Source organism: Sorghum bicolor, chromosome 1, assembly GCF_000003195.3.
Source record: "Sorghum bicolor cultivar BTx623 chromosome 1, Sorghum_bicolor_NCBIv3, whole genome shotgun sequence".
NCBI lineage: Eukaryota > Viridiplantae > Streptophyta > Magnoliopsida > Poales > Poaceae > Sorghum > Sorghum bicolor.
The window spans coordinates 2,185,405-2,204,750 of record NC_012870.2 but is presented as its reverse complement, the minus strand read 5'-3'; the positions used below and the strand labels follow the sequence as shown (position 1 = coordinate 2,204,750).

The 19,346-nt window shown below is 43.8% G+C and overlaps 1 protein-coding gene across 1 annotated transcript; it reads left to right on the top strand.

Moving 5' to 3' along the window:
• Window positions 1,778-17,796, top strand: LOC8080211 (DExH-box ATP-dependent RNA helicase DExH12). Its single transcript, XM_002466118.2, has 5 exons — window positions 1,778-1,981; window positions 2,103-2,839; window positions 2,963-5,206; window positions 13,828-14,217; window positions 14,411-17,796. Exons 1-5 carry the CDS (start codon window positions 1,903-1,905, stop codon window positions 17,573-17,575), a joined length of 6,615 nt encoding a protein of 2,204 aa, XP_002466163.2. The 5' UTR covers window positions 1,778-1,902; the 3' UTR covers window positions 17,576-17,796.

Below are 19,346 nucleotides of genomic sequence, written 5' to 3'. Positions count from 1 at the left end.
TCCAAAATGACAATTATTTTGTGTCGAAGGGAGTATTTATATTCCTTCTTCATGCGGGAAATTCTCCTAGTCATATATTTTTTTAGACCATGGTGACGTTCTCTAATTTTTCCTTGGCATCATTACAGGATTTGCGGCTTCAATGAATCCCGTGTTTTATGTGAACTCAATGTAATATACTCCTTCCATTTCAAATTAGAACTCATTCTCAAATTTGGTAGGCAACAAAATGATAGCCAAAATCATTTTTTTAAACCTTTGACATGACAAATTTTGGTTGCAAATCAATCGGGTCCTATATAGAATAATAAAGATTTACAACATCAAATATATGAAAATATAATTAATAAAGAATCCAATAATATTTAGTTTGTATCATAAAGGTTATTTTTTAATTTGGTTAAACTTAAGATATTTAGACCTTATAAGAAAATTAAAATGACTTATAATTTAAGACGAAGGGAGTAGAAGTTTTTAATGGTGGAATTTGTATATGGACACTCCGTTCATGGCTAGTTAATTATTTTTAGATGATATGCTAACTATGAGACACATGCGGTATCTTTATCAATGTTAAGTTCTATCGTCGATGTAAAATCGTTTTGAATTGTTGATATTATAGTATTTTTGTTTATATTTAATAAACATTGTGTAATCATAGACTAACTTCCTTAGCTCCGAATGATTAAGCTGTAGTGACACTCTGTCTTTTAGTTTGCAAATAGAAAACCGCGACAGATAACGCGCTGAGCCAGCGACAGAATGTGTTCGTTGCATGACAGCTTGTTGACAACAACAGCCAGCTGCTGATTCGCTCTTATCACGATGCTGGTTTCTTTCATTTTCTTAATACATATTATATTAAATATTTAAATATATACATGAAGTACTAAATATATATTATTTATAAAACTAAAAATACATCTAAAGAGTAATTTATGAGATGAATATTTTAAATCTAATTAGTCTATAATTAAAAATTAATTACCAAACAAAATAAAAATATTATCGTATCGGTTAAACTTTACCCTTGTCAACTAAACACCCTGCTACGTTAAGCCGGGAGCGGTCAGGCAAACTTAAAGCAATTTGCCCATTGTCCATGACATAACATCCGCTGTTATTTTTTTTTTCGTCGGTCAGAGCCAAAATTTATGTAAATTTGGGTCTTGTTTAGTTCCAAAAATTTTTGCAAAATTGACACTGTAGCACTTTCGTTTGTATTTGACAAATATTGTCCAATCATAGACTAATTAGACTCAAAAGATTCGTCTCGTCAATTTCGACCAAACTGTGTAATTAGTTTTTATTTTTGTCTATATTTAATACTCCATGTATGCGTCTAAAGATTCGATGCGACTGAAAATCTGAAAAATTTTACAAAATTTTCTGGGAACTAAACAAGGCAAAACCGGTTATTTTTACAAGCATGTACGTACTATACGTTTGTCCTCCAATTACAGGAAGTCGGTGGGGCCCCAAGTCGGTTTTGCGCAGCGCATCTCTCTATTGGCCTCTTCCCTCTCCGGCGGCCCGCCGCATCCGCAATTCCGCATCCATCTCCATCAGATCAAGGCCTTGATTAGTTCCAAAAACTTTTGCAAAATTTTTCAGATTTCCCATCACATCGAATCTTTAGACACATACATGAAGTACTAAATATAGATAAAAATGAAAACTAATTGCACAGTTTGGTCGGAATTGACGAGACAAATCTTTTGACCCTAGTTAGTCCATGATTGGACAATATTTGTCAAATACAAACGAAAAAGCTACAGTGTCCATTTTGCAAAGTATTTTGGAACTAAACAAGGCCCAAAATCAAGGCAAAATCGAGATTAATAAATAGATTAAAAAAACAAGCAAACCCCTAAACCCTCCACGTACCTTCCCGACGCCGCGATGGGAGGCCGACGCGACGATCCTCCTCCGTCGGGAGAGCGTGAGGACGACGATTCCTCCCCTCGCCGCGCTCCCAAAGGTACACTTCTCTGCTCTCTCTCCCCCCTACTGCTCCTCCGCTTCGATCCCTAGGTTGCCTCTGATTAGTTTTTTTCCCCGATTGGGTAACCTAACCTGTCGTTGCCGGCTTGCCGCTGCAGCTCACATGGCCAACCTAGGCGGTGGCGGCGGCGCAGAGGCGCACGCGCGCTTCAAGCAGTACGAGTACCGCGCCAACGCCAGCCTCGTCCTCACCACCGACTCCCGCCCCCGCGACACCCACCACGAGCCCAGCGGCGAGCCCCAGACGCAGTGGAACAGGATCGACCCCAAGTCCTTCGGCGACCGCGCCGTCCAGAACAAGCCGCCGCCCGAGCTCGAGGAGAAGCTCTCCAGGTCGCGCACCAGGAAAGCCAAGCGCGACGCGGCCAACACCGGCCTCCCCCGCCGCGACGCCAAGCGCAGGCGACGCGCCGCCTCCGACCGGGGGATCAGCGTCCTATCCCTCACCGACGACGCCGTCTACATGCCTCAGACCAAGGAGACGAGCGCCGTCTACGATGCCCTGCTCAGCCTCATCCAGCAGAAACTCGGCGGCCAGCCGCTCGACGTGCTCGCGGGGGCCGCGGAGGAGGTGCTCGCCACCCTCAAGAATGACAAGGTTAAGAACCCTGACAAGAAGAAGGCCATCGAGCAGCTCCTCGGCACCACCTCCAACCGGCTCTTTGACCAGCTTGTCTCCATAGGTAAGCTTATCACGGACTTTCATGATGTGGCGGCCAGCAATGCTGGTGCCGGTGCGCCTTTTGCTGATGCAATGGACACCACCCTGGATGATAATGTCAGTTTTGCTGTCGGGTGGGAAGAAAATGAAGACGATGAGAGTGGTTCTGATCAGGTACATAGTAATACTACACTCATATGAATAATACCTTTGACTAATCTGTTTATCTGTCTTGCCATCCTGCCTCACTTGGCCCAGATTTTTATTTGCTTACCACCGTTTGTTTGTGGCCATCAGGTGCAGGATGAGTTGGATGACGACAATGAAGACGACACCACTGAGTTGAACGGTCTTGAAGGTATGCAAATGGACAGTGCACTAGATGATAATGACATGCAGAACGCCAACCAGGGGCTGGCTGTTAATGTTCAGGACATCGATGCTTATTGGCTTCAGAGGAAGATATTCCAAGCATATGGGGATGGGGACATTGATGTGCAGCAGAGCCAGAAGCTTGCGGAGAATATCTTGAAGATTATAGCTAAGGGCGATGACAGAGATGTCGAGAATCACCTTGTCATGCTCTTGGACTATGAGAAGTTTGATCTCATTAAGTTGCTGCTGCGCAACCGGCTCAAGGTTGTTTGGTGCACACGCTTAGCCAGGGCCGAAGATCAGGAACAGAGGAAGAATATAGAGGAAGAGATGATAAATGACCCAAGCTTGGCTCCAATATTGGAGCAGCTACATGCAACCAGAGCATCTGCGAAGGAGAGGCAGGAGAATGTGGAGAAAAGCATCAGGGATGAGGCCAAGAGGCTCCTCAACAATGATGGTGTGAGCAATCGCAGGGCAGCCGAGGGGGATATGGAGAGTGAATGGTTCAAAGGACAGAAGCGGCTGCTTGATCTTGACAGCCTCTCTTTTCACCAGGGTGGTCTCTTCATGTCCATCAAGAAATGTGAACTTCCCACCGGATCATTTAGAATCTCTCACAAGGGATATGAGGAGGTTCATGTGCCAGCACCGAAGGCTAAACCCTATGAAACAGGGGAGAAGATTGTGAAGATATCTGATATGCCAGAGTGGGCAAAACCAGCTTTCGATGGGATGACACAGCTGAACAGAATTCAGAGCAGGGTCTATGATACTGCTCTTTTCAAACCAGACAATATTCTTATCTGCGCCCCGACTGGTGCTGGCAAAACAAATGTCGCTGTACTTACGATCCTTCAGCAGATCGGTCTGCATATGAAGGACGGAGAGTTTGAAAATACCAAGTACAAAATTGTCTATGTGGCCCCAATGAAAGCATTGGTTGCTGAACTTGTTGGAAACTTGTCGAAGCGTTTGGCATATTACAACGTTACTGTTAAGGAGCTCAGTGGAGACCAAAACTTGACCAAGCAACAGATTGACGAAACACAGGTTATTGTCACGACACCTGAAAAATGGGATATTGTGACTAGGAAATCAGGGGACAGAACCTATACCCAACTGGTGAAGCTGTTAATCATTGATGAGATCCATCTGCTGCATGATAACAGAGGACCTGTTTTGGAAAGCATTGTTGCTAGGACAGTCAGGCAAATTGAGACGACCAAGGTGCATATTCGTCTCGTTGGGCTATCTGCGACTCTACCAAACCATGACGATGTTGCACTATTCTTGCGTGTTCACAAAGTAAACCTTTTCTATTTTGATAACTGTTACCGACCCTGCCCTCTTGCTCAGCAGTACATTGGGATAACTGTGAGGAAGCCACTACAGAGGATATGGTTGATGAATGAGATTTGTTATGAGAAGGTTATGGCTTCTGCTGGTAAGCATCAAGTGCTTATATTTGTACACTCGAGGAAGGACACTGCAAAAACTGCCAAAGCCATCAGAGATCTAGCTTTAGCAAACAATACAGTCAGCTGCTTTTTGAAGAATGAGAGTGCAAGCCAAGAGATACTTGGCACTCATGCAGATCTTGTCGATAACAATGATCTTAAAGACCTCCTGCCGTATGGGTTTGCTATTCATCATTCAGGGATGGCAAGGGTCGACCGTGAACTTGTTGAGGAACTTTTTGCTGACAAGCACATTCAAGTACTTGTGTCCACTACTACCCTTGCATGGGGTGTCAATTTGCCTGCACATACTGTTATCATAAAGGGCACACAGATTTACAGCCCGGAAAAAGGTGCTTGGACAGAACTATGCCCTCTGGATGTTCTACAGATGCTTGGTCGTGCAGGAAGGCCTCAGTATGATACAAATGGAGAGGGAATAATCTTGACTAGCCACAGTGAATTGCTGTTCTACCTGTCTCTTATGAATCAGCAGCTACCTATTGAGAGTCAGTTCATATCCAAATTGGCTGATCAATTGAATGCTGAGATTGTTCTGGGGACTATTCAGAATGCTCGGGAAGCATGCTCGTGGCTTGGCTATACTTACCTCTATATTCGGATGCTTCGCGATCCGACATTATATGGTTTGCCAGCAGATATCTTGGAGAGGGATAAAACACTTGAGGAAAGGAGAGCCGATTTGGTAAGTAAATTGTATATGTCTCATCCTTACTGTTTTATTTCTCAGTTATTGCTTTAGTCCTTGCTTATGTGAAGATGCACCAATTGCTAATGTATCTTCTTCGTTTAATCTATTTCTAAAGGTCATCTAGCCCATAGGCTCTCACAACTGCATGTGCAAGATATTTGTTTTTTTTAGATAAAGGAATATCTATTCCAGCCTGCACATTCACGAGTGAATGCTTACAGCTTAAACATTACAAAAGTTGGGACATAACCCAGAATCCGCTAAGCGGCAAACTAGATAAAAACTTGGGCCCTAACACATGAGGGCAACCTAGCCATGACAAAGTCCAGAGCTCAGCTAAAGCGAGCAAACTGACCACAAATCTAAACCTTACACATGAAGACACTCGAACCGGGCAAACACAACAGATATCTGTTGCCTTACACAGGAAGAAAATCAAACAGGTACTGCCCGAGGCACAGACCACAACAAAAGAAGGATTCTACACTCCTATTCTCTTATAATGTTTCCAGGAACTAAAGAGTTGTAGTGCTGCTCCTTCCAGATATCTGCAGCCATAATTCAAATTTCTTCTCTCTTCCTCTTTAGACAGCAGAGACCAATGCCTGATCCAGAAACTCCCCCTGAAAATCACCTGCAAATAAGAATTAGCAACCAAATTTTGGAAAACCGCATCATTTCTATTTAGCCATAAAACCCAACAAAAAGCTGCTATCCCCACTAGCATTTGATTTCTTAGCCTTGGTGCAAAACCCCTTATCCAAGATCCAAACATGTGGGATGTACACTTTGGTGGTTTAATACTAAAAGTTATAAATAATGCGTTCCAAACAAATCTAGCCACCCGGCATTCAAAGAAGAGGTGTTGGATACTTTCATCCAGACCACACAGATTACACTTAGAATCACCCTTCCATCTTCTTTTTAATAAGTTGTCTTTTGTTAAAATTACCCCTCTTTTCAAGTACCAAAGAAAAATTTTAATTTTCAAAGGCAACTTCGCTTTCCAGAATACTTCGTTCCCAGATATCTTCTCTCTTTTCATTATTTCTCTATACATTGACTGCGTTGAGAAAACTCCATTCTTTTTATTTTGCCAAATGAATTTGTCTTTGTCATTGTTCAGGCATACCTGTAGCACTAGAGCCACTAAATTGAGCCAATCCTTCAGTCTTTCCCCCACTAAACCCCGTCTGAAGGAAACATTCAGCGGGGTAGAACTAAGTACACTAGCAACTGAAACCCCTTTCTTCCTCACGATTCTATACAGGTCTGGAAATTTCTGCATTAACGGTTGTTGTTCAGTCCACACATCCTCCCAGAACCTAGTCTGACAACCATTATTTACTATGAATCGACCATGCTGAAGTAACAATTCTTTCACCTCCATCAGTCCAGACCAGAAATGGGAATCTCCTGGACGCTTTTTGATTTGAGATAAGCATTTGTCTTTGACATACTTCCTTTTCAGCACATCTTGCCAAAGACCATCCTCATTGAAGAGCTTGAACAACCACTTACTAAGTAAGCATTTGTTCTGGGTTTCTAAGTCTAAGATCCCCAATCCCCCCATGCACCTTGGTTTACAAAGTATATTCCACTTTGCTAACCTATACTTCTTCTTATGTTCGTCACACTGCCAGAAAAATCTGGATCGATAATAATCCAGTCTTTTTTGCACCCCTTTAGGAATTGCAAAAAAGGACATCATGAACATAGGTAGACTAGACAGGACTGAATTTATTAGCACTAATCTGCCCCCAGAAGATAGCAGCTTCCCTTTCCAGCTACTAAGTTTTTTCTGGAATCGCTCTTCGATTGAACTCCAGTGCTTGTTCGAAAGCTTCCGGAAGTGCATTGGGATTCCTAAGTATCTGAAGGGGAAGCTCCCCTCTACGCAGCCGAACAGCTCCACATATTCCATGCTTCTGTCCTTAGCTCCTCCGAAACAAAACAACTCGCTCTTATGAAAATTGATTTTCAAGCCCGACAACTTCTCAAAAGCTACTAGCACTAACTTTAGATTTCTAGCCCCCACTAAATCATCGTCCATGAACAAAATAGTATCATCTGCATATTGCAGAATAGACAACCCATCATCAATGAGGTTAGGTACTAGGCCTCCAAACTGCCTGTCGTTCTTTGCTCTCGAAACAAGAATGGCCAGCATGTCCGCCACCAAATTAAAAAGGATAGGTGAGAGTGGATCCCCTTGCCTCAGTCCTTTTCTGGTTTGGAAGTTCTGACCAATCTCATCATTCACTTTGATCCCCACATTCCCTTGACTTACAGCCTTTTCAATCCACTTACACCAAACAGGCGAGAAGCCTTTCATCCTAAGCGTTTGCTGCACAAAAGGCCAATTTACTTTATCATAGGCTTTTTCGAAATCCAATTTCAATATCACTCCATTCTTCTTTTTTTTGTGCAGTTCATGTATTGTTTCATGCAGAATCACCACCCCTTCCAAAATGTTTCTTCCTGGCATAAATGCGGTTTGCGACTTTCTCACTACTTTGTCGGCCAACACAGTAAGCCTGTTAGCCAAGACCTTAGTAAAGATCTTAAAGCTTACATTCAGCATGCATATCGGCCTATACTGCTGTATCTTTTTTACTTCCTTTTGTTTTGGAATCAGGGTAATTGTTCCAAAGTTAAGGTTGAAGAGAGGCAAGTTACCAGCATGGAACTCTTGAAACATGGCCATTAGGTCATCTTTAATTAGAGCCCAAAACACTTGATAAAACTCTGCCGGAAAGCCATCAGGGCCTGGTGCCTTATTGTGTTTCATTTGGAAAATAGCATCTCTAACCTCTTTTTCTGTAAAAGCTTCAGTTAGTATCTTATTCTCCTCTTCATTAACCTGCGGAATATCACTTGTTTGTGATTCATCAAGAGAGAAGGTACTTCTCTGTGATGACCCAAACAAATCTTTATAATAATTTGTTATGAAAACCTTTAAGTTTTCCTGTCCTTCGACCACTCCTCCTTCTTGTTCTAACTGAAAAATTCTTGTTTTCCTTCTCTTTCCATTGGCCACCATGTGAAAATACTTAGTATTATTATCTCCCTTTAGTAGATCCTTGGACTTTGCCCTCTGGAACCATTTGATTTCCTCTTCTCTTAGCAATTGCGTGATCCTTACTTTAACACTTTGCTTCATATCAAGCTCGTGTTGACTCAAAATCTGGGTTTCTGCCTTCTTATCTAACTCTTCGGCAAGCCGAAACAATTCCTCCTTTTCTCTTTTGAAGCTTCCATTAACGTTCTTTGCCCACCCTCTCAAAAATTGCCTTAATCTTCTAATCTTATTCTGCCATTTCTTCATTGGGGTAGATCCATACTCTACACTTTTCCATATTCTTTGTACTGTTCTGAAGAAGTCCTTCTGTAAGAACCAACTCAGTTCAAAATTGAACTCAGGTTGCCTGTCCCTATGCACCCTATCACCGGTATTAAGGATCAGGGGGGTATGATCTGAGATCTCCCTATTCAGAGCGTTAACAGTGACAAGGGGGAACTTCTGCTCCCATTCCGTACTGGCCAGCACCCTATCTAACTTTTCATAAGTTGGTACCTGTCTGTTGTTGGCCCAAGTGAATTTTCTTCCTGACATCTCGATTTCTCTTAAATTTAAGCCATCTATAATGGCATTAAATAAGAAGGGCCATCGGTCATCAAAGTTATCATTGTTTTTCTCGCTTGGATTCCTAATTATATTAAAGTCTCCACCGACCAGAAGGGGGAGAGATACTTTCCTGCAGGCCTGTACCAGCTCAGTTAGGAATTTTTCCTTAAACTCTGGCTGTGCAGCTCCATAGACCGCCACTAAACACCAATGAAAATCATCATCCCTATTTCTGAGATGGAACTTGATAAAGAAATCTCCCTCCTCTATACTTCCAACATCACACACATCCATATTGACTCCTAGCAACATACCCCCTGACCTTCCATGTGGTTCAGTCCAGTGCCAAACAAAATTCTTTCCCCCGCTATATCTATCGAGCTTTGCCTGTGTGAAATCTCTTTTACCAATTTCTAAGAGCGCAATGAAATCTAGTCCCTGCTCTCTTGAAACACTACTCAAAAATTTTGTTTTAGCCAAGTCACGAAGACCTCTGCTATTCCAAAAAATTCCCCTCATTTCGCACTAATCTTATTAATCCTAATCTTCAACTTTCTCGAAGCCCTTTTCCTAGACGTCTTAGCGCCTGGCTTCCTTTGGACCGTTTTAAGATCGCTACTTAAGTGATAGCTGTCGTCATCAAAAATTTCTTCCATAAGATCCCCACATAGAGACTCTAACGCTTTCCTCTCAAAATTCTCTGAACCTACTGTCTCGCCATCCGAAAATTCTATCTCCCCAGTTCCCCAAACAGAGTGAGGACTATTACTAACACAAACATCTTCTACTAAATCCTGAACATTCATCTCAAAGGAAGCCTTGTTATTAATATCCACCACTAAGCCTAAAGCATGTAGGTTATCTACAGCATTTGACAAGGGTAATAAACAAGAGTGGTCATTCTGATTGTTACCTCGGCTGCATTCCAGGTTCTTGGATTGCACCAACCGTTCTGCCCGCACTAGGGTGTGCTCAGCCGTCACCCCAGCAAGCCGTGGACTCGCCCTGATAGGGGAGTGCACAGCTTCTGGAATCAGCGTCGCCTCCATGAATGCCGCAGTAGCAGGTCCATTCGGAGCCCCCATCACGCTACTCCCTGGTTCCACCACCGCTGCAATTTTTTTAGAACCCTCTTCCACATCCTCCGTTGGAACGACATCTATGTTCTTCTCCAGTTCCATCTCAGCTACCCCAACTTCATTCCCAGCAGAAACAACAGCGTCCAAAGCAAGAGATTTTGAGGCCCCCTCCAAGGGCTCCTCAGTCTCCATTGCCACTTTTGTTGCCAGGTCATCCAAAGCCTTATCAACAGCCACATCGAGCACTTGGTCTGCTTTCCATTTAAGGAAATCCTGGAACTCTGCCTTACTGAGAACGTGACTATTGTTGGTGGGAGCACCATTTTGAGAATGAGAATTATTTCCTTCCTCTTTCCTGCCAGCACCTCCATCATCCCTTTTGGACTGCCTGTTATCCTTCACAATTGATTGGTCAGCACCCAATCCGCTCTCACTATTCGGATCTATTTCCTTGCCTTCCCCCTCATCTTCTCCTCCATCCCAGTCAACGTCAACCTCCTCTCCATTCTCATCAAAGCCTCTTTTCTCGACTTCAAACTCCAAATCAAAGTAATGGTCACCGATTACTACGTCCAGCCTCCTTGGGATAAGCTTGGGATCAAGAACAGCAATCAAGATACGACCAAATTCGTTCTTCCTGGTAGTCTCCATGTCAACGGTTTGTGTTGAGCCTAACAGAGACCCCACAGCCCACAAGATGAGAAACTCGCGGAGTGGCTCTCTGATGCACCTCACTCTCACCCAAACCTTTGATAGTAAGAAACCTTCATCCTTCTCGTGCCACTCTTCAAATTGTAGTCTAATGCCATCATGCACCCCCTCTCCCTTAACATCCGCACCACCATATGCAATTGACCGCTGCAACTCAGCCTTAGAAGGGAATTGGGTAATAAATTTTCCGTCTCCCTGCTTCTTTAGTTCCCAACTCCACTTAACCGGCACTACCCTTTTGAGCTGCAGAATCAGTTGTTCTTCAGACAGAGAACCACCTACCACCGAAACTTGAGCCATCTTAGACTCCTTTTTCAGCCTGGGCAGCGGTGGGTGAGGGATATGGTAGAATCCCAACCCCATTACTGCATATCCCGCTGCATGGGCCACAGGTCTCGGTGCTTTTAGGACAGGGCACTTGTGGTTCATGTGATCATGAGAGTCACATATTACACAATACACCTCCGACGTGCATGCTACGGCCAGGTGCCCCCTCTTTGAACACTTAGAACATCTTCCTCCTGTTTTGACAACCTCACCTCCTTCCCTGCTTCCACCATCTTCAGCTATCATATCAGGGTCGTTGTCAGACCCCAATACCATGTCAACGGCTTCAGAGGACTCACCTCCACCATTGCCCATGCCCTGCGCCTGTGAATGTCGCCGATCCTCTCTCCACACCCATTCACCCTTCCCAGCTCCAACTGGTGGGGGGAATTGCCCCCCACGACCTCTACCAAAGCTTCCAAACCTACCCACCTGAGCTCCCCTATAAGCATCACGAGAGACACCACCTCTCCGTGCCCAACTCTCTCTTCCACCCCAGCTTCGACCCGCGCCAACCCCTCCTCGATCGCGATGATAAGGGCCGTAGGTGCCAGCGCCGCCTCTTCCCTCCCTATCGCGTCCACCATGGTTGCCTGCCATATTCTTCATCTCGGCCTTTCTTTCGCCCTTGGGTCCTGAGACTAGTGCTTCCGCAAAAGAGAGTTTTTGGATGAAAGGCGGATCAATCCTCCGACCCTGAGATGTATCGTTTACAACCTCTCTTCTCGCCGCCAGACGCCTCGGCACTCCCCCAGCCATAAACAGGGCACTTAAACCCTGCGTTGGCCTAAACTCTGGGTGCGAGCCCACTTTAACAGACTTGTTGGGCAGAGTAACTCCCAGCCCGCGTGCCCGTGGATGGCCCAATGACCAGCCTCGCACAAAGACCAATCTTGTCCCCTCGCTCTCCCCTTCCTGAGAAACGCGATTAGTATGTCTATTCCCTACGGAGCACAAATCTCTCAACGATTTTGGTGTTTCATGCATGTAGGCTACTCTTAGATCCTTGACCAAAAGATCCCCCAGCTGCCGATTAGGTGAGTACCGTGGCTTAGGCCGTGGCCCCCTCCATGGTTTCATGTTCCTCTGTATGCGCAAGTCTGCCACAGCCTCTGTAATTCTTGACGCTAGTGGACGGGGATGACTAGCCTGTCCAGCTCCCCTGTCTACAGACGAAAATTTTGGAGAATAAAAATTCTCTGTTAATAGAGTCTCAGCTCTAAGCACATCATCCACCGAGAATCCGGTCCAGGTTGCATCTCTTATGAATTCTTGATCAGAATGATAAGATTCTTCCCTGGTATCCCCACCCTTCTGTGCTGAACTAATTACATCACACTCTTCATCACTATCGTCATTCAGTGCCCAAAATCTCGACCCCCTCCACGATTCTCCATTGCCCCCTAGCAGCTCTGAGGCCGTGGCAAGGAAAGGCCCTGAATGACGCCTTTGCAAACAGCTTGACAAATTTGATCCACTCTTTGGTTCTACTTGCTCAACCATTGCTTTACAGGATACAGTAGACTTAGCTCCTAATCCGTGTGAAAGCAGGCGGCAGGAGGATTCTAATACTCTAGAGTTCTACACGTAATTCTTCACAAAAACACCAGTTTCACAAGTTCACCAGTAAACAAACCACTGAAACCACTCTGAAATCACTGTATTTTCACCAGGAAGGCCTTTGAGACAAAGCAGCGTACCTGAGTTTCGACAAGCCCTTGGACGCAATTCGTCGAGCAGGTACTGTGCTTCCGTTCCAGCGGCGTACCTTCACCCACCACCCGCACGCTCGCATCGGCTGCTACACAGGAACTCGAATCTCCGCCACACTGGATCTTGAAGCTCCGCCAGGCACCTCCTGCAGCACCGAAACCACGGCAGAGCGCTTCCTCCAGTCGCCGAAGAGTACGCCGGCGCAACGCCAGAGGAGTCCACCGGTGTTAAGCACTTATGTTTCGTTGCAGTCTACTACTAGTTAATAATTGCATTAGCCTGCATTGGTCAATAGTCTCTGCAGTAAAGCATAGTACTAAGATAGGTTCACTGTGTTGGCAACAAAGTTTTGAATCTAACTGGTGCTCTACTTGGGCAATTAGATCCTTTGGCATTGTAGTGTAGGATAACACTGTAGTATTGTTCCTCTGCAGCATAAATTTGTTGCTGCATGTGTAGTGGTTGCACTATGATGTGATGTGGGTAATGATAAGCATATAAAGAAATGACAACTTTCTTTTCGTAGGCATGTTGATTGCATATAATTTTGTTTTGATACAGACACAACCATGCAATTTATTGTACAATAATTTTGCTTCAGAAAGTACACTATCTATAGTTAAGCAAACATGGATTAAAGGAAATAATACTGTGATCATCTCAAATCATAGTGAGTCTGTTCGCTGTTCGGCACCCTGCTGCTGTTGGCTGCTGCTGCAGGCGGGTACTGTAGCAGCAGCCGATACAGCCACAGCAGTAGCTCCAGCAAACGGGGCTACGATCCAGTGATGCCGAAAGTGCTACAGTCCGTATGTTACTAGCAATATGACTTGAAATACGCCGCATCCTAGATACAATGACTTCCAAAACATGTCCCTTATCAGACCCAAGTAGATGAAGTTCATCAACTATGAATAAGCTGACCTATTTTTTTGAAAAGATGTAGGTTGTTGATATGAATCCTGTGTTGTTGAAGCATCATATGTGCTTCTTGATACTGCAATGAGATACAAAGAAGTTTTGGGCTTGCATTTAGTACCATACTCATTGTTAATTTTAATGCACCTTGATATTGCATAAATATGGTTGATCTTACATCGTATTATCTCTGCCTGTTCTGTTCTTGATCTTCTGTATTTTTTTTTGTTCTGCTGCAGATACATTCTGCTGCAAATCTACTGGATAAGAACAATTTGATAAAGTATGACAGGAAAACTGGATACTTCCAAGTTACTGACCTGGGAAGGATTGCCAGTTATCACTATATCAGCCATAGAACTATTTCAAAATACAACGAGTGCTTGAAGCCTACAATGGGGGATATTGAGCTGTGCCGACTGTTTTCTCTGAGTGAAGAGTTTGAGCATGTTGGTGCCAGGCTAGATGAGAAAATGGAACTGGGAAAGCTTTTGGATCGTGTGCCGATTCCTGTAAAAGAGAGCTTGGAGGATCCTAGTGCAAAGATCAATGTTCTGCTGCAAGCATATATTTCTAGGTTGAAACCGGAAGGCCTTTCTCTTAGCTCTGATATGGTATACATTATACAGGTAGCACTTTTTTTTTTAATCTGTCAATTACCCTTATAATTTGTTTGCATGCTTTCACCTTATAGCACCTTTTTTTCTTGTTCTGTCAATAATTTGTTTGCATGCTTTCACCTTACTTAATACACTTTTCAAACTTAAATTTCTTGCTTATGTTGAAACACATAGTTATGTTTTTTCCCCTTCCACAATGCAGAGTGCTGGCCATCTCTTACGAGCATTGTTTGAGATTGTTCTGAAGAGGGGATGGGCTCAACTAGCGGAGAAGGCGCTGAATCTTTGCAAGGCTGTTGATAAACAAATGTGGAGTGTCCAAACTCCCCTGTGGCAGTTTCCTGGAATTCCAACGGAGGTCCTGATGAAACTGGAGAAAAAGGAGTTGGCCTGGGAGAGGTGCTATGATCTGTCATCGCAGGAACTTGGTGAGCTGATCTGCTATCCCAAGATGGGGCGACTGCTGCACAAGTGCATCCACCAGTTACCAAAATTGAACCTGTCAGCCCATGTCCAACCGATTACTCCTACGGTTTTGAGTTTTGAGCTGACCGTTACACCTGATTTCCAGTGGGATGATAAGGTGCATGGATATGTCGAGCCCTTTTGGGTTATTGTTGAGGACAACAATGGTGAGTCCATTCTTCACCATGAATATTTCTTGCTTAAGAAACAATATGTCGATGAAGATCATACGTTGAACTTCACAGTGCCGATATATGAGCCACTACCCCCTAAGTATTTTGTACATATTGTGTCTGACAAGTGGCTTGGTTCTAAGACAATTCTCCCTGCCTGCTTTAGTCACTTAATTCTACCAGAAAAATATGCTCCACCAACTCAATTGCTCGATCTGCAGCCTCTACCTGTTAATGCATTGAGAAATGCACAATATGAGGGCCTCTATAGTGCTTTCAAGCATTTCAATCCCATCCAGACTCAAGTATTCACTGTGTTGTATAACAGCGATGACAGCGTGTTGGTTGCTGCACCAACGGGCTGTGGGAAGACAACATGTGCAGAGTTTGCTATACTAAGGAACCACCAGAGGGCAGTGTCTGGTGAGAGCAACATGCGGGTCGTCTATATAGCTCCCATTGAAGCTCTTGCAAAAGAAAGATACAGGGACTGGGGGCACAAATTTGCAGAATTTGCCAAGGTAGTTGAGCTCACTGGTGAAACTACAGCTGATTTGAAGCTTCTGGATAAAGGGGAGATCATAATCAGTACTCCTGAAAAGTGGGATGCACTGTCTCGTCGGTGGAAACAGCAAAAGCACATCCAACAGGTCAGCTTATTCATAGTTGATGAACTTCATCTACTTGGTTCTGATAAGGGACATGTTTTGGAAGTCATTGTATCTAGGATGAGGCGTATTTCAAGTCATATTGCTAGTAACATACGGATCGTAGCACTTTCAGCGTCACTTGGTAATGCTAAAGATCTCGGTGAATGGATTGGTGCCACCTCTCATGGCCTCTTCAACTTCCCTCCAGCATTGAGACCTATGCCATTGGAAGTTCACATTCAGAGTGTGGATATAGCAAACTTTGAGGCAAGGATGCAAGCAATGACAAAGCCTGCCTACACTGCCATCAAACAGCATACAAAGAATGGTAAACCTGCCCTGGTGTATGTACCAACAAGTAAGCATGCAAGGTTGACTGCATTGGACTTATGTGCATACTCTAGTGTTGAGGGTGGTGGTGCACCATTTCTCCTTGGGTCAGAAGATGAGATGGATGCTTTCACCAGAGGTGTTGAAGAAGAGATGCTTAAGAATACACTTAAATGTGGTGTAGGCTACTTGCACCAGGGTCTAAGTGAACTTGATCAGGAACTTGTAACAAATCTGCTCCTTGGTGGGAGGATCCAAGTTTGTGTTGTGAGCAGCACAATGTGTTGGAGAAGACTATTGCCGGTTCATTTGGTGGTTATCATGGGGACCCGATATTGTGATGGCTGTGAGAACGCTCGCAAAGATTATCCAATTGCAGATCTGCTTCAAATGATGGGTCATGCCACACTTCAAGATAACTCAGGGAAATGTGTCATATTGTGTCATGCACCTCGCAAAGAGTATTACAAAAGGTTCCTTTCTGAGGCCTTCCTTGTTGAGAGCAATCTTCACCATTTCTTGCATGATCATATGAGTGCTGAGGTCGTGGCTGGTGTTGTAGAGAATAAGCAAGACGCTGTGGATTACCTTACTTGGACTTTCATGTATCGTCGGCTGACAAAGAATCCTAACTACTATAATCTTCAGGGTGTAAGTCACAGGCATCTTTCAGATCATCTTTCTGAGTTAGTTGAGACTGTCCTGAATGATCTGGAATCCAGTAAAAGTGTGGCTATAGAGGACAAGTACCTGAAGCCCCTCAACCTTGGCCTCATTGCTTCATACTACTATATTAGCTACACAACTATTAAACATTTCGGTTCTATGCTGACCCAGAAGACTAAGATGAAAGGACTCCTAGAGATTCTAGCATCTGCGTCGGAATATGCAGAGCTTGCAGGTCATGCTGGTGAGGAAGAATTCATTGAGAAGCTTGTTCACCACCAGAGGTTCTCTATTGAGAAGCCCAAGTACGGCGATCCACATGTGAAGGCCAACGTGCTGCTGCAAGCCCATTTTTCAAGGCACACAGTGGTTGGGAACCTGGCAGCTGATCAGCGGAAGATTCTCATTTCTACCCATAGGTTGCTCCAGGCAATGGTTGATGTTATCTCCAGCAATGGTTGGCTTAGTCTTGCTCTTAGTGCAATGGAGTTGAGTCAAATGGTGACACAGGGCATGTGGGATCGTGATTCTGTGCTGCTTCAAGTTCCTCACTTCACAAAGGACTTGGCTCAGAGGTGCCAGGAAAATGAAGTGAAGCCCATCGAGAGTATCTTTGATCTTGCTGAGATGGGTATCGATGAGATGCGGGATCTCTTGCAGCTATCAAACTCTCAGCTGAAGGACATCATTGAGTTCTTCAAGCGGTTCCCCAATGTTGATATGGTCTATGAGGTCCGTGAGGGTGATGACACAAGTGCTGGCGACAATGTAGCCGTGCAGGTAACGCTGGAGCGTGACATGGCAGACCTGCCATGTGAGGTTGGGCCAGTTCACGCGCCGAGGTTCCCCAAGCCCAAGGAAGAAGGCTGGTGGCTAGTGATTGGTGACAGCTCCACTAACCAGTTGCTGGCAATCAAAAGAGTGGCACTTCAGAAGAGGGCAAGAATGAAACTTGAGTTCTCTGCTCCTGCAGAAGCAGGGACAATGGACTACACGATTTACTTGATGTCAGACTCTTACTTAGGTTGTGACCAGGAGCACAAGTTCACTGTTGATATTAAGGATGCTGGAGGGGATTTATGATGAAGACCAGGATGTGCTCCATGACTCTGGGTCACATAGAATTAATTTGACTTTAAGAGTGTATGTATATATTCTAACTCATAATTAGTGTTTTTGACATTCTGTGTTTGTAGCCTCTAAAGTTGTGGGGCTTATCTTATTTTGGATGTTAACATGCCTTATCCTGTATGTAAAGTTGTAAGGATTACGCTCTACAGTACTGCATGGTATTTTTGGATCAACTTGTGTCTTCCCATAAGCTTGCTGCTGTGTTCAAACATTTCCTATTGGCAGGACTGGAGTGCTATAAGTTTCTGTCTTTTCCATCTGCTATCCTCCTAGTGAGATAGTGGATATGGGATGGATTCCTTCCAGCATTGTCTTGTTCAGATCTACTGCCTAGTACTTTGTTCATATATGATAGTATGATGTGATACCCCTGAATATTTTTGCTATGATAATCAATGCATTGTCCAACTAAGAACAATCTAAACAATGTCTTGCTTCTTGTCAGGGTTGGTTACTGTTCTTGTAACAGGCTTTGCTTTGCGGGAGAATGTATTGATTGGCAAGGGACCACCATCCCTCCTGAATGTATTTTAGTTTTTTTTACTGCAGCAACAACATTTAAGGTTAGTTGCATATGGCTAAGTTTTTCTCAAGTCAAATACTAATATGTTGGTTGGTATCCCCTAGGTAAGTGAAGAAGGGCCACCCTTGCGTGCTGGAGGTTTTTTTTTTTTTAAATATATAACAGTGCGTGCTGGAGGTTAATCTCACGGTCGGCCCACCCGTGTGTTAGCTGCATCTGCATCCCGTTTCATCCTATACCTGTCCAAATCTATACGTGTCCCTTATATGCTATTGGAAATTATAGCTTTTCTTCATTGCCATTGATTTTAATTTTCTTTCCTTTATATGTCATTGGCTCATTGCCATCACATAGCAATTATTTGGCTGTTAGTTGTTTTTCAGAATTACAATTTTGTCCCTAATCTTGAAGCTCCAGTGGATAGGGCGATGGCGTGGTGACCTGAAATTCTAGAACAGAATTGCATGGCAGGCATCCTGAAAACATCTACCACAAGACACGAAGAAACTATGAGCAGAATGTGCTGTGTGACTATGGGTGCATAGAAGTAGTTTAAATTTGAGAGTGTATCCTAGCTCATAATTAGTGTTTTGGAACAATCTGTGCCTTTGCAACCTCTGAACTTGTGGGGCTGTATATTCGATGTTAACTGGTGCAGTGCTTATCCTGATCTGGTTTCGGATCGTGGTGAAGCTAACAGAATTTGAGTCGTTTTCGCCCCTATAAAAGGCCACCATAAGGTATAGGCTAGTGGTTGATGTGCAAGACAAACATATGACCTGTGTGAGGCTCTGACAAGCCAAACTCATTGATTCGTATGCAGATACTTATTTAATCTCAAGGACAAATCCTATTGCCTTCAATAGATATTGTGAGCTATGTTAGTCAATTCTTCTGTGCAATGCTAACTTCTATGGATGTTTAAAAGATCATATGATTAGTTGACACTAACCATATAAGTTTCTGGGTTCATATGAATGCTTAGAGTTGGGTTGTTGTGCTGATGAAGTTGTAACACATTATCTGTCGGTACAAGAATGTCAGTCAGCATTTCTTTATTGACGTTCAGCCTTCAGTCCGTATAAATATGCTGATCGGTAAAAAAAAATGATTTTATATGCTGACTGATAGTTTGTATCTGAAGCAGGTTATACCAGACTTTTTAATAAAAAAATATCGTTGTTTGTAGGCTGTGGTAAG

Coding starts and splice junctions, on each gene's coding strand:
- LOC8080211 (XM_002466118.2), top strand. CDS start 1,903: ATGGGAGGCCGACGCGACGATCCTCCTCCGTCGGGAGAGCGTGAGGAC. Junction 1,982..2,102: donor CCCTCGCCGCGCTCCCAAAG/GTACACTTCTCT, acceptor TTGCCGCTGCAG/CTCACATGGCCAACCTAGGC. Junction 5,207..13,827: donor AGGAAAGGAGAGCCGATTTG/GTAAGTAAATTG, acceptor GTTCTGCTGCAG/ATACATTCTGCTGCAAATCT.